We start from the raw sequence: 14,098 nt of genomic DNA, 5'->3' as shown, positions 1-14,098 counted from the left end.
CCTAAAACTGTGTGTTTTGGTGGACGTGCTGGGGAAATTGCAGCTCAGATTACCAAGGCTAGTACATGTTCACTTTCCTATGAAGAAGAGGCAAACTAAATAATGAACTTACACTGGTCAGGCTTCTGACTAGTGCAAAATGGTACAATTCTGGGGAACTATAGGGACTGGCTTCAGCCTCTCTAGTGATGGTTCATGAGTGGCTAGGAGCTCATTCATAAAATAAACCTTTAGACAGTTTATTACAGAATTGACTACAGGTGTTGTCTCTGGTGTAAGATCTAGTGTACCAATTGATCTGGGATAAGTGACTGCTCTCTTGGGACTGAAAGTAACCTGAATGTGGTGTGCTTTTTGATGTAAGTGACCATTTATCACTGTCTAGTTTGTCTCTGGGTGGCAAGATAGACTGGAGAGTCTAAGGGGACTGTCTGTGACTCCATGGTAACACTGTTATAGTGAGCCAGTTCACATTTGTTACTGGCTTGGTAAAAGCTAATTATAGTCCATACCACCAAGTTTGAGGTCTTTGCCCTATTTTTGATAGTCTGCCCTGAGGTAGGAACTCACAATTGTGAGCCACTCCAGAGAGCAAATTTTTTCAGTTAAAATTAAAAACCAGAAGCCCTAAACCTAACCTAATAATTTTTTTCCACTTCTGATTTCTCTGGGTCTTGGGCCCTACTCTGCTGTGCTCTACAAGGGTTGCAACCGCATGTTTATCATATGCAACAAGAGCACTATGGACTAGGAAAGGTAGCTATGTGGCATTCCCCACACACACACTTGCCCCCACTACAGTGATACCATGTCTTGTGAGAAGCATGGAGGGGGAGTCAGGGAGCAGCAAGGTGTGTGGCATGCAGTTGTGGAAACAGGTTTAGTTATACAATGCTTTGCCATGTAAAGTTAATGCTGCAGCTTTAACTCCCCGCATCTGCACCCTCCTTCACCAGTGGAGGGGGTAGTTGTAAGCAACCACAGAGGGGGAACCAGTGGCTGCACAGCATATAAACAAGTTGCACTGCTTGTCACAGATATTGCTGCAGGCGGCAGAGAGGACAGTCAGTGCAGTTCTGGGTACTTTAGAAAAGCTTATAGATGACCAAACATTAGCCAGGTTTGGCTTTAATTTAACTTCAGCGTCTTCATCTCTGAATAACCATCAGGCCACACTCTCTCCCACCTCCCCCCTGATGCAGGCCACTCCCCATAGGGAGGAGTATGCAACCTATAAATCTGGAAACCAAACTTATGGATATTTTCTTGTAAAATGTCGCCCCTTCCTGTTGTTCTGCTGTGGGGGAAGTGGCAGCTAACTGACTAGGGACACTGATGGGTAAACCTGAGGAACAGAGTCCCTTCACTGTCACCATGAATAGCCAAGGAGGAGAGTAGTCAGGCACATAACTAAACATTTCTGTGAATAAGACTAACAACTCTAGGATGAAATTACAAGGGCTATCATTTCTCATGCTTCCTGCAGAAACTGATTAGCAGCTGGAGAACAGGAAGTATTTCCTTCCTGATGCGCTGATACTGTATAGAAGTTTTCAGCACTGGTCACTGCCATAGGCAAGTTGTCAGCTCTGCTCTACGTTCCTACATTTTCCCCTGCATGTGGCCTTCCCAGCAAGGGGAGGGGAGGCCCCAACAAGCACCTTGCTTGGACAAGAGCACGTATCTTTAAAGCATCACACCCAGAATAATACAGGCTACTACTACATCCACGTGTTTTTCTTTCCTCTCCTGTGATGGGAGATTTAGCCACTTCATTTGATAAGAATCCCTTTTATTGCAACTCTAAATGGTCTGATTTCCTATACGGTATGATAAGAATAATCCCCACTTGAGATACTGTGTTTCAAATTATAATATTACAGAACCAAGATTTAATTAAATAGATAACACTACTACTACATTACATTCCGTGCACTTTGGGAAACTGTAACAATTGCTTGGAATATTGATTGTACAATGCAAAACCCACAGAGATGAGGGATTATATAAATTCACGTCTTCCCAAGACCAGCTGTTTATAGACACTGGCCTTTTCAAAAGAGCAAGCGTCTTTTTTTTTTCTAGCACGTTTTTAACGCAGAGTAGCTGACCACTTGCACTTTCTGCTCTTCAAGCATTAGAAGATATTCCCATAGATGAGGCTTGAAGGGCATGCCCTCAGATCTTTCAGTGAATGCCAGTTACATAGAACTAGGTCATGGATCCAAGTTCTTTCTAAGCAATCTAAGGGCCTTGGCATCACTGCTAAAAAGGTGTAATTTTTTTACACCAGGTAACTAGCATGAGCTATGCCAAGGTAAGAACACAGTGAAGACCAGGCATCTTAGTTTTATCACAAGGCAAACTAAGCAATGGTAGCACTACACACCTGCCTTGGACTGACCTTGTCTAAGTTTACCTCTGAAAGAGCAGGTCAGACTAGATGATCCTGATGGTCCTTTCTGACCTTTGAGTCTGAGTCTAAAGCGCCTTGTTGTCACTGTTTTTAACCTCGCCATACCTCCCTTGGAACAGCTCTCTCAAACCATGACTAACAAATGTTCCCATGATTGCACTTTAATTATGGAACCAACTTTTTCTTTAAAACAAATCATCTCCTTTATTGTTTATAACTCAAACTTCTACAGCACTGGGGTAGCGCATCAGAACCTGAGAGTGAAAAAACTGACTAGTTGATTTTGTTCAAAATGATTAAGAACACAGGGGAACCCTGCTCCTCACTGGGATCTCAGGGCACTACGGCGGTACAAATAGAAATGATATTGATAAATAATACAGTGAAAAGTATGTTTGATTTTTCAGATGATTTTAATAGCCAGAACTTTTAACTCACTCGTGTAGGTGGCACCAGGCCTCTGTGGTCACACTGGGTACCAAGGCATCACCACTCATGCCGGATGGCTCAGAAAAGTAACAATGTAGTGAATATTGTTCCTTCACATAATCCGATTACTCACGCCTAATACAATGACAATGTCGTTAGTATAGTCAGTTACTTTAACAATTTTGATCGACAGGGGGAAAGAATGAAAAAATATCCCCAAACATTTCAATATAAAAATGGACTGACAGGCCTCTGAAACTATGTATGATGAGCCATCTGATCTTGTCCTCAGTTGCAGTTCAGCATGTTATATCGGATAAAAATCAGCAGCTTCTCCCAGCTGGATATTCCAAAGTTATTTTACTCAGATGTTCATAAGCCAACAGATTTTTTGTAAAATCGTGTTTCATGTAAAGGTACTTACAATATCAACTACTCCAAAATGTGTCAGCCAAGAGAGGATTGATAAATGGTGCATTTTAAATTACATCCTTCGCCAGAGTGCTTACTCTTTCAAGAAAATAGTAACAAAACAAAAGCCATTTTGTAACATTTAATCTGTGGAAAGGCTTATGGGTAACATTCAAATGGCGTTAGGAAGGGTAGCGTTTAAAGACAAATGAATGCTGTCACTATAGGAAGGTCAGACCAGGTCTCCATTGCTGTTCCAAAAGTCAGAACAGCAGAGTCTTCTCTGCACTCTCGTCTCACTGCTATTCACACTAAGCAGCACAGGGTCTGATCCTGCATCCACTGAAGTTAAGGGCAGGCTTGAGCCCCTGCTCCTCAGACTTCAGCAAACGCTTCTGCTCCTTGCACACGAAGATCCATCTTTAATTTGCTGGTGCTTGAGGAAAACCATGCTGAGCTTGTACACAGTGTCAGACCCTACACTAAATAGGATGCAATCTTCTTCCAGCAACAGAACACCTGGAGATCACCAGCTCCCCAAAGAAAGAGATGCTTAGCAACTATTTAAAAAATATGTATAGCTTCTATTTCTTCAAAGCCTGAAAATAATACCCCCCCCACCGCCCTATTTGACAATGACTGATCCCTTCCCCTGGGACTGAAATGACACTGAAGTTGATCTGGCTCTTTAAAGCCCATTCCAACAATAGCTTTTAGGAGCTAGCCTACGGGGGAGATCACACATGGTTTTGTTCCACAAGAGAGGTCTTGTTTGTTTGTTTTAATTTAAAACACCTGACCACAGTGGTAAGATCTAAACATTTTTCAAAGATGTTTCTAACCCAGACAACTTACCCCCATCAGATTATAGCAATCTTGGGAACCTAGCTGACTTGACAGTGTCACTTCAGTCAGGCTGAAGGAAAACCCAACATCCTGTCAAACCCAACAAACAAAGAACACCAGATTGTATGAACGTGTAAAATTCTAAAAGGCCCATAAGGCTGAAAGCAAAGTTCTCTCTAAGGGAGTCAGAACCCATCCACCATTTCAAGCTGCAAAATGTCTGATGTTTGCAATTGCATTTCCAAGGCTTTTCTGTCTATCCACTTGTATGACCTCTTCTCATTGCAGTTTGAGTGCCTTTCAGCAAAGAGGGACTAATCAATAAGGAGGCCTGATTCCTAACAAGTCTCACCGAGCTCAGTGTCAATACTTGTTACTCAAGCTTGGATACAAATTAAAGGGCTTTATTGTTGTAGAACAGCTTTCTCTCATAGGCAGGATGGGGAACCATGAAGCCAGCTGGAAAGGTCTTTGGCACCTGGATGCTGCCTAGGTGGTGATGGCGGATACCCAGTTTAATGGGGAATAGCCCACTGCTTCTCATCAGAGATGAGAGGTGAGGGCCTGTCCCCAGCTTCAGGCTGTTCCCCTATCGGCTGCCAAGGAGCACAGACAGTCCTGCCAAAGAGCCCAGCAATGCAAGACAAACGTCAGTGGCTGCTGCTACTCTAGGAGAGAAGCAGCGGTTCTCATGAGAAGTGGTTTAGCTGCCTCCAAGATGTCCAGTTCGGGGTCCAACGAACGGGCAAGCCCTTCCAAAACCATGATGGCAAAGACAACTGAGGCGAAGTTACTCTCCAGCTTCACCTGAAAGCATAAGTGCAGAGGTTGTAACGGACTTGGGTGTCTGTGCTTTCCAAGCCCCTTCCATTGAGGTTCCAGCCTGCGGTGGGTGGGGCTGGGAGGGCATGTGTGTGCCTAGACAGCTGGACTGCGACACAGGAGCTCACTCATTTCCCTTCAGTTTCAAAGCAGCCTTGCTGCAATTCAGAAGGAGGGGGAAGCTGATCATTTCAAAGGAGATGTCCTAAGTCAGCCCAGTAGACAGTGCTCTGCACTTCCATATAGGAGAAGATTTTTCCCTCCCTGGAAGAGCAGGAGTTAGCAGTGCTGCCCAGTGCCAACTCTGCTGAAGGAGCTTCCATGGACAAGGCAAGTACACATGCATGAAAAGGGGCAATGTGCCCCCCTCCCCTCTGCCATGGAGGGAGCCCCATGGAACAGAATCAGACCCCTATTCCACATCTGGACTGCCTGCAGCCTGCCCCCCAGCCATGCAAGAGAACTGCTCCACACCCTACTGCCTTACATATCTGCTGAGCGGGAGGCAGGATTTGCCCTTATTGGGGCTTTGGTCACATTTAATGTTATTGGGGATAGTTCGATGGGGTTTAACATCCAAAAAGCTGAAATAAAATAAAGTTTGTGGGGACACTGTCCAGGTCGAGCACCCCAGCATTTGACCTAGACACTGTTCTGATCTTTGTAAAGTCCCTAGGGCAGATCCTCAGCTGGTATAACTTGTCATAGCTCAGCTGAATTCAATTAAACAAAAGTGATTTTTTTTTCTGCTTTAAAGTAAGTGCCAGCAGCTCCCGACTCCTGCGTAACCCCCTCACAAACCGGCACATGGAGCCCAGCGCTCCTACACAACCTGACAATAACCAATCAATGCATGGAGGGAAAAAAGCAAATTGTTTTAATTTTACTTTTAACAATAAGGAAAATGGAGACACCGACACTGGCCTTTTACGGTCTGGTGTCAGTTCTGAAATGCAGGCTATTGAAGGCCAGATCCAAAGCCCCTTGAAATAGATGGAAAAACAGTCACTGGCCTCAAAGGCTTTAAGGCACTCTTTTCCAAACATCGCAGGCAATACAGCATGCACGATCCCCCAGCACATTTCAGACACTCTCCCTCATCTCACACCTTTGCAATCCCAATGGTTCCCCCCTGCTCATTTTTCAGATGGCAAAGCCTGGCACAACTTTTAAGGAGAATGAAATGAACACAGAGAACCTCACCTTGTGGGTCATCAGTAACTTAAAGACACTGGAGAGCAGATTCGCCACTTGAAGCTGGGATGTAAAGATACAAAGAAAAAGTTAACTCTGCTGATCAGGAGACCATGAAAACTACTGCCAGCAGGAACGGGAGGGATTTACCAGAGTAAGCTATTGGCATATTGTATGATCAGTTTAAAGTCTAAGAATATTAAGTGTCAGATTTTATTATTAGAGATATTGCTCAGAGAACAATATTTGCTATGCTCCATTGACAGCCTTATCCATCAGGATGTTGGTAAATATTCACAGGGCATCAGCTGAGACCCCACCAATATCTATGGTTCTCTTAACCCCACCGCCCAGGAAGGAGGTAAGAGGGTTGAGGAGACAACAATCGGCCCCTGCTTTGCTCTGCAACCTCACCACTGGAGCACTTCTATTGGTTTCAAAGGGAGTCCCAGCAGGATTTAGCCAGAAGGATACAGGCTACGACTCCTTGGATTAAAAAAAAGTCAACACTATTTTGAGTTAGAAAGAAATAAAAGACGAGTTAGGGGTGTGGACAGAGTTTTTCTCCAGCTGTGAGAATAAAGAATTGTAAAGAATTGGTAACACTGACAAGAGAGATGGCTGATGTGTAAGCGTCTGGTCTTTCAATCTGGGCCCGTTTATCTCTTATTGAGTACACCCGTGCTTTTAGTGTCCTGGGCTGGGCACCATATTTAGTCTGCTCACCTTTCCCAGTGCTACAGTGTTCGTCCTGGCTTTGGTCACTAGCTCTGCCATTTCAACTTTGAATCTCTCTATGTCCTTGCACTGGTTAGCCCTGGCGTGATGAAGGATCAATTCTGCCACTCTCTCCCCCTGTGAAACAAGTAGGAAGAGATGTGTCGAAGAATCCCAGACCATGGTAACACCACCAGATCTGTAATGCAGCTGCACAATGCCCTCACTCTCAGGCTTCCACTGGCACCTTTTCAACCAGAGGGGGAGCTCTCAGGGGTCAGACTACCCTCCTCAGGAGTTTGAGGGCAGATAGAGACTGACACTGAGCGAGAGGAAGTGGTTGGGGGTGGGAGGGGAATCAGTATGTGGGAAAACCTAAAGCTCCTGTTCCTTTTAGGGCCTGGGAGTAGGAGCATTGGGCCGGCCAGAACTCCCTGTTCTCTCAGCCAAGCAGGACAAAGTTCTGCTGGCACTAACTGCCATGCATGCTGGCAGTCTCAGAAGAGAGGCCAAGGACTGAATGGGCATGAAGACAGAACTACATTCTCTTGCAGTGAGGTGAACCCTCCAGCTCAAGAATGAGATGCAGCAACAGGGTTGTGGAAGTGCTGACGTGTGGGCTGTACCTGTGCTGTGGATAAACAGAAGCCTTCAGGGCTCAATTGGGGAAGGGACCGTCTTTTTATTCTATGGTTGTATAGCAAAGCACAATGGAGGCCTGGCCCATGACTGGGGCTCCTAGGTGTTACGATAATACAAATAAATCATTATCATCATCATCATCCAGTTCACTAGAGGCACAACGCGGCTGGAGATGGCCAGTGGAGAATTCCCCCTGCAAGGCTCTTCTGCCTTCTGTGCCTGTTGCTCTCCCCAGTTCCTGGGACAAGGAGAAGGGGTGTGTTGTGGGCATTCTGGGAGGAGGGGAGCAGCGTGGCAGAGCAGAGTTCCACTACACGGCCTCTGCCAATCTGGCTCAAATCCTGAGGGACCTTACACACGCTGCGTGAGCTGGGGTTGCCTGCATGGAGCTCTAACTTGCCATGGGGTTGAGCAACCCTGAATTGGGGAGCTGCGACTGCCCTCTGACTCCCGAATCAAGCCTGGCACTCTCCTGGGCTAACTGAACTTGTTCAGAAGGAGAACCCAGAGAACCCACTTTCTTGTGTGTGATACAGTTATCAAGACAGCTGAGAGTGTCTGAGAGGCAGCAACCTTCCTTCCCCCTTTTAAGAACCCAAAATGGCACTCGTGTGGGGAACAGTTGTATAATGTACTGCTGACAACTGAGATGACTGAAGAACTCCAGATTTCTCCTTTTCCCCAACTCCAGAGCCGTCAGCTCCCATCCGGAGCAGGCCTCACCTGTCCCTGTACCACAGCTGTGAAGACTGCCTTGAAGTTCTGAAGGTCAGCTCCCTGCAGCTCTGCCACAATCCCTGCATCCAGCAGCATCAGACGGAGCGGGCAGGGGGACGGCCGCACTTCCACGATCAGCGTGTCACACATGTCCACAATGGAGGTCTGATCCTTGCGACCAGTGCTGAAATGGGCAGTGCCCTGGACCAAGATGTTCCCAGGGTGCAGGTCACCATGGACAAAATTATCAACAAACACCTGGAGGGGGTGATATTTATCATATGAAAAGGACAAAGGTAACTGGAGTAAAATCTTCCACGGTGTGAGACCTGGTTCCAAAACCTGACTAGATGGTAAACGGCATTAGTGGGGTGGGTTCAGTCCTGCCCCCGTGATCTCCTTGCCACATCACAAAACCAATACACAATGATACAGTTAGTAGTTCTGCTCAGGAGTGGCCCAATGCTGAAACAGCAGGAGATGCTGTAGGCGAAAGTCAGGGTGCATCAGCAAAGCTGCATGTAGCAAAAAGGAAGATTTGCTATGAGACCAAGATAGTTCTGGGGAATCACGGACCAGGAAAGAATTAGTCTCTGGAAATAAGCCCTAACTGGACAGAACTCAGGGTTTTCATTGTCAGTACCCATTCAGAATCCAGCCTTCACTCTGGCCATGACTGAGGAACTGAATAGTTACAGGTTGCCAAACCCGCACTGGGCTCACTGCCTTGCAATTCAATAGAAAAATAAGGAGGGTACGTTGCATTGCTCGCAAGAGCTGGCCAGATTTATTTTCTTTGCTCCATGCTTAGTATATTTCACCTACCTGTAAATTGGCAGCAACAGATGCTTTGACAAATGGAACTAGAAAGTTAGCTGGTTTCCCTGGGGCTTTTATAAGCCCTGTAGCCTCCGTCGAGATGACACTTAAAACTTTGTGCTTTACATCTCCAAAGAGATGTGTAAATAGTAATTAAATGCAGTTCTATGGCTCCCCAGAGCAATACACTTGTGTGTGTGTGTGTGTGTATATACACATACATATGTATTAGGCTAATTGAATTATTTTAACAATGGGAAGGCACCCTCCTCCTCAGTTCAACTCTAACAACACAGCCCAGACTCTTACCATCTTTAGGAGCATGTCTATGCCCATCTTGGCTAGTCTCTTCCTGAGCTCTGAGGAAATGTCCACGTGCAGATACTGGGATATGGGCTGACTCTCCTTAAACAAAGACAGAATGGGAGTCAGACAGATCCTATAGATCCCTATGTCTCACTTCACCACCCGCATTCCAGAGTCAGGGTCTCTCCTGTCCTTGGCAGAGCAATGAAGATGCCGCAGGGGGGGGCTAGGTTAATACAGGCTGAATTTACTGTGGCTGATGAAACCAGAGAAGCAAAGGTTTGGGACTGGGAGGTGATTGGCTAAGTGGGTGTGAAACAGGCCGTGAGGGATTTTGGGGACAAGAAATACTAAAGAAAATATATAGCTAGATTTGACACACGGAGTGGGGTTGAAAGAACGGCTTTGGGAGCTGATTCAAAGCTGGTCCACAATGAAGATGAACCAACAAACCCAACTATATCCCTTTATATGGACCAGCTCAGGTTAGATTCCTGAAGTATACACCCAACCCTAACACAGAAAAGGAGAACTAGAGGGTGTTTTATGGGCAGAAAACGCAAACAGAAACATAAGATTGCTAAAGAACAGTTCTGGTTTCCTTTTGGCACCCAGGAAACCAGTTGAGTTTCACACTGAGCTGAGACTACATTTCTCACCCTTATTCCAGGGAATGCGACCTTGAAAAGAAGAGCAAGAAAGGAAAGAGTGAAAGAAGGACCCAGACACATTTAAGCCAATAGCAGAGAGATGCACTCTCCTACCACTCATTTTTCCCTCCCAAGGCCACCTCTAGAAAAGGGCTTTGTGTTGAGGTTAAGATCAACCATTGAGTGTAAATCTCCAGCACCACCACCCGTCTCATGGCCGCTGTAGCTCTTACCTCAAACGTTTCCACCAGGATGTTTCTCGTTACAAAGGGGCGAAGTGGAGTTGGGAACTTCACAAAATCCACATCCAGGAAATTTTTCTGGAAGCGCTCCAAGTTTCTGGCTTCGTAGCGTAGGTCAAGCTAAAGAGGGATGAAGAGAAAAGGGAGACTGCGTGGTGCAGGGGGTGCAGATCTAGGAGGACAGGAAGCCTGGAAGGTCCTGCCTGAGCTACCATCACACTGCCTGACACTTGACACCAATGGAGCTCAGCCAACTCCACCAGAAAACTGGTTAAAAAGCAAGAACCTCAATGAAAAAAAAAAAAATAGATGGTGCTCCTTAGCTAAGCTCTCCTGGTGGAAATATTACAGAATGAGGCACTTCAGGGGTAGGCATCTTAGAACTACCTCAATTAGATAGAAAAGTGACAAATATTACTATTTATTATCTGTATTACAGTAGTGCCTCAAGATCACAACCAAGATCAGGACCCATTGCACTAGGTGCTGTACATACACATAAGTGATATTCCTTGCCCCCAAAAGAGTTTACAATCTAACTAGACATGCCAAAGGGTAGGAGAAAGGAAGTGTCATCCTCATGTTACAGACAGAGAACTCAGGCAGGAAGTAATTAGAAGCGTCTTCCCCAAGGTCACCCAGGCAGTCTGCAGCAGAGTCGGGAACTGAATCAGGATTCCAGAGTTCCAATCCAGTGCCTTAAGCACAAGCCCATGCTTCCTCTCTAAGTCACACTCCTTCATATTCCCCCCCCCCCCAACATATATTTCTTAGCGCTCAGCTGCAGTTTGAGGATTGAAGCATGAGGGTGACATCCCCTCCATAATTTGGAAATGATGACTATCCTGTGAGTATAATTATCCCCCTAAAGAGAAATGAAAGGAAGCAAGGGCAAGTTTCTCAGATACTGATCCTGTCCTGACTCTTCTCACAGTTTGTACCCTAGGCAAAAGGCCTGGCTGCCCGACCGAGGAGGCACTAAACACCCCGGGCTGAAGACATCCCTGGTGTAATTACTGATGTCACTACTGTGCACCAGAATGCAGTGCTGCTGCACAAGATGACAGAATCTCTTTGTAATTGCTGGTAGTAACAGGTAGGTGGATGCATGAAAAAGAGAGGAAGCAACTGTGCTTCGGTATATGCAGAGCATAGAATTATTCTCACCTGTTGAGTCATGAGCTTCTCAAATTCCTCCACTATTTCAGCCAGACTGAGCCACTTGAGGCCCGGGAAGAGCCCAATGATCTTGCTGCCCATCTTCATCAGAAGCAGATCTATCTGGACCTGGAGGACTAGGCCAGGATGCAGGACCTGAGCGAGAAACAACTGTAGGCAGATCATCTCCCATGGGCATAATGCCGATACTGTAGGGAAGCCAGTCCATTCAGTTTAATAAGCTAAGAGGATAGCTCCTGAAAAGTCACACACCAGGCTATAACGGACTAAGAAGGGTCTGCTATTAGCTCTGTCAACAATGCACATCTCCCAGGGATCCATGGTTCAAAATGGGACTAAAGGAAGTCTTTAGAATACTCTTTAAACTGCTCAGATTTATTCAGTTTAGAGTCTACAATGTCACCAAAACTAATTTACAACTGCGTTTCCCATCCTCCCTTAAAGAAGCAGAGAAGGGCTGGACAATTTACTTAAGACCAAAAGTGAAGTCTAGCTCAATACACAGTTTTAAAATAAATTGGGCCTTAGTGGTCATGTCTAGTGCCCACATGGCAGTCAACATGGCATGACTGGAGTGTCTGTATTTTGGAGAGTCCCAGACATGCAACAGCAAGGGCTGTTGAGGATCAAGTTTGAGGAGCATTAGTAGCATTTTGTGGCAAGCAGTACCACAGGCTGGAACTGAAGAGTCCTGGGAAAACTGCCTGGGCAGAAAGGTTAAGCAGCACCTCTCCTGCACTGCACTTAGCCCATGCCACATCTATTAATTTTTCGTGAGAACTAAACTCTCCATCAGATTCACTCAGCAATCTCTAATTCCAGTCATCCGCCTACAATATAGATTACTTACTTTAATGGCTACTGGAATAAGATGGTCCATCGCATCTAAACTGTCAATAGATGATGTGTTTGTAGTTAGCGGAGATCCAGACATTTGCTCCTCAGAGGTAGCATTTCTATTAATACCTTCATTGAAACGTTCTTCCTTAAGTGACTGGTCTGCACTATTGTCTTCCAAATTCTCTCCACCCTTCCCTTTCCAGGGCCACCTGAAAAGGCCCCTAAGACCAGACACTTCCCAGGCTTCAAAAGCAGATTCTGTTTCAGAGTTCTTCACTAGTTCCTCGAACTGGGGGTCATCAATAGTAGTGGCATCAGCATAAGCTTTATATACCTGGGCAACACAACCTGAGCCAATGGGTTCCTTGCTTTTAAACCTGAGGACTCTCTTCCAGTCTTCCCCAAATGCTCTCCTGAGGAAGTGTTTGGTGTAAACCCAGGGATGAGGTGTCACCTTGACATGAAGCTTGGAAAACTTGATGCAGAACTTTTCAGAGAAGAGATCTCTCCTGGTGCATGCCCACTGGCCCAGCTTGATATAAGTGGGACCCGAGGACTCTGTGGCCTTCAGCAGGAGATGGAGCCAGAGGGCTGCAAAACCTGAAGACAGGTAGGTCACTGGATAAAGCAGAAGCAAAGGGCCAAACTTCAACAAGAGAACACAAGCCCGGAGTCCCAGGCGAAGGGCAAAGCCAAGACGCCAGAAAAATCCAGCTGAAGGTTGTTTGTCTTTGGCAGGTTCAGGGAATAAGGATGCACATTGGTTTGATACTTCCTGGCATCTCACAACAGACACCTTCGTGATCCCCCAGCACACTAAGGTGGTCTTAACCAAGGCTTGCGTTTTGATCAAGCTGTGTTTATCACTAGATGGGGAGTTGCCAGATTTATTACCCCATCTTATCCAAACCAGGTTTTTCCTTACATTAAGGGGCCTTAAATTGAAAAGGTAAATCCTAGCAGTGCAGCCCCAGGCAAACATAATCCTGGAGGTCAAAAATGACAGAGAAAGTTGTGTATCTATTGGTGGGCAGTGCAGCCTAAATAGGGAATAACAGCAACCAAATCAAACATTTGTCATTTGCTGTTTTGCTTCAATGTTGGTGAAAAACTGGAGAATAAAAAACCTGAGATGATGCTCAAAAACTGGATTTACAAGGTTCAGTTTTGTTTGTTACACCAAAGTGCAAAAAGAAAAAAACAACATCGGCGAGTCTGTGCCTGTCAGCTCCACAATCTGCTGTTATGGGATCAGAGGCTGGGGTTTGGGCTGACTTGCTCCCCTCCATGGGTAAGTAGAGACCCCCCCCCCCACGAGAATCAGGTCAAGAGTCTCTGTTCTTACGTCAGAGCGCAACCTCCACCAGGCACGGCCTGGCAACAGAGGCAGAGAGCCACAGCCAGGCTCTGCTAGAGACGAGCCTCTGCATTCCGTTCACAGCCAAACCGCTCGTCCCTTCACTTTCCCCATCTCGCTCGTTTCCTCCACTGAGTCAGTTTCATTCATACTCAGCTTCCCTCCGGGGAGCAGAAGGCAAAGCTGGGTGACGAACAGCGGCGATTCCCAGCCGTGGATCCAAACCACCCGGGAGCTGGTGGCAGCGGCCGATCTGCTACAGTCTCACTCCGCAGAACGCGGGGCGAAGCGAACATGATACACAACGTTCCAAGCCCACGGACTTCCGTGGAAAACGATGGCCCCGCCCCTTAAAGAGACAGCGACTGGCGCTGGGCGCTGCTGTGCAAAGCACGGGGGAAGACCGTCCCTGCTGTACGTTGTGGGGCTTGCAGGGAGCGCGTTTTCCTTTACGGATCGCAGGTATCAAGCACGCAGTGTTGGTGCTTCGCAAGTTTATATAGCGGGGTGT

General features: G+C 46.3%; 1 protein-coding gene across 2 annotated transcripts; it reads right to left on the bottom strand.

Moving 5' to 3' along the window:
* Positions 1-2,810: 2,810 nt before the first annotated feature.
* On the bottom strand, positions 2,811-13,932 carry ADCK2 (aarF domain containing kinase 2). Of its 2 annotated transcripts, XM_054033918.1 has the most exons (8): positions 12,241-13,930; positions 11,379-11,525; positions 10,203-10,331; positions 9,323-9,418; positions 8,201-8,452; positions 6,845-6,973; positions 6,128-6,181; positions 2,811-4,909 (listed from the first exon to the last, which is right to left on the bottom strand). In XM_054033918.1, exons 1-8 carry the CDS (start codon positions 13,210-13,212, stop codon positions 4,766-4,768), a joined length of 1,923 nt encoding a protein of 640 aa, XP_053889893.1. In that variant the 5' UTR covers positions 13,213-13,930; the 3' UTR covers positions 2,811-4,765. The 2 variants fall into 2 exon arrangements, with proteins under 2 accessions (XP_053889893.1, XP_053889903.1); XM_054033928.1 differs by lacking the exon at positions 9,323-9,418 and having other exon boundaries at positions 12,241-13,932.
* Between the last annotated feature and the right edge of the window lie 166 nt (positions 13,933-14,098).

Source organism: Malaclemys terrapin, chromosome 1, assembly GCF_027887155.1.
Source record: "Malaclemys terrapin pileata isolate rMalTer1 chromosome 1, rMalTer1.hap1, whole genome shotgun sequence".
Classification (NCBI taxonomy): Eukaryota; Metazoa; Chordata; order Testudines; family Emydidae; genus Malaclemys; species Malaclemys terrapin.
This window is presented reverse-complemented; position numbering and strand designations above follow the sequence as displayed.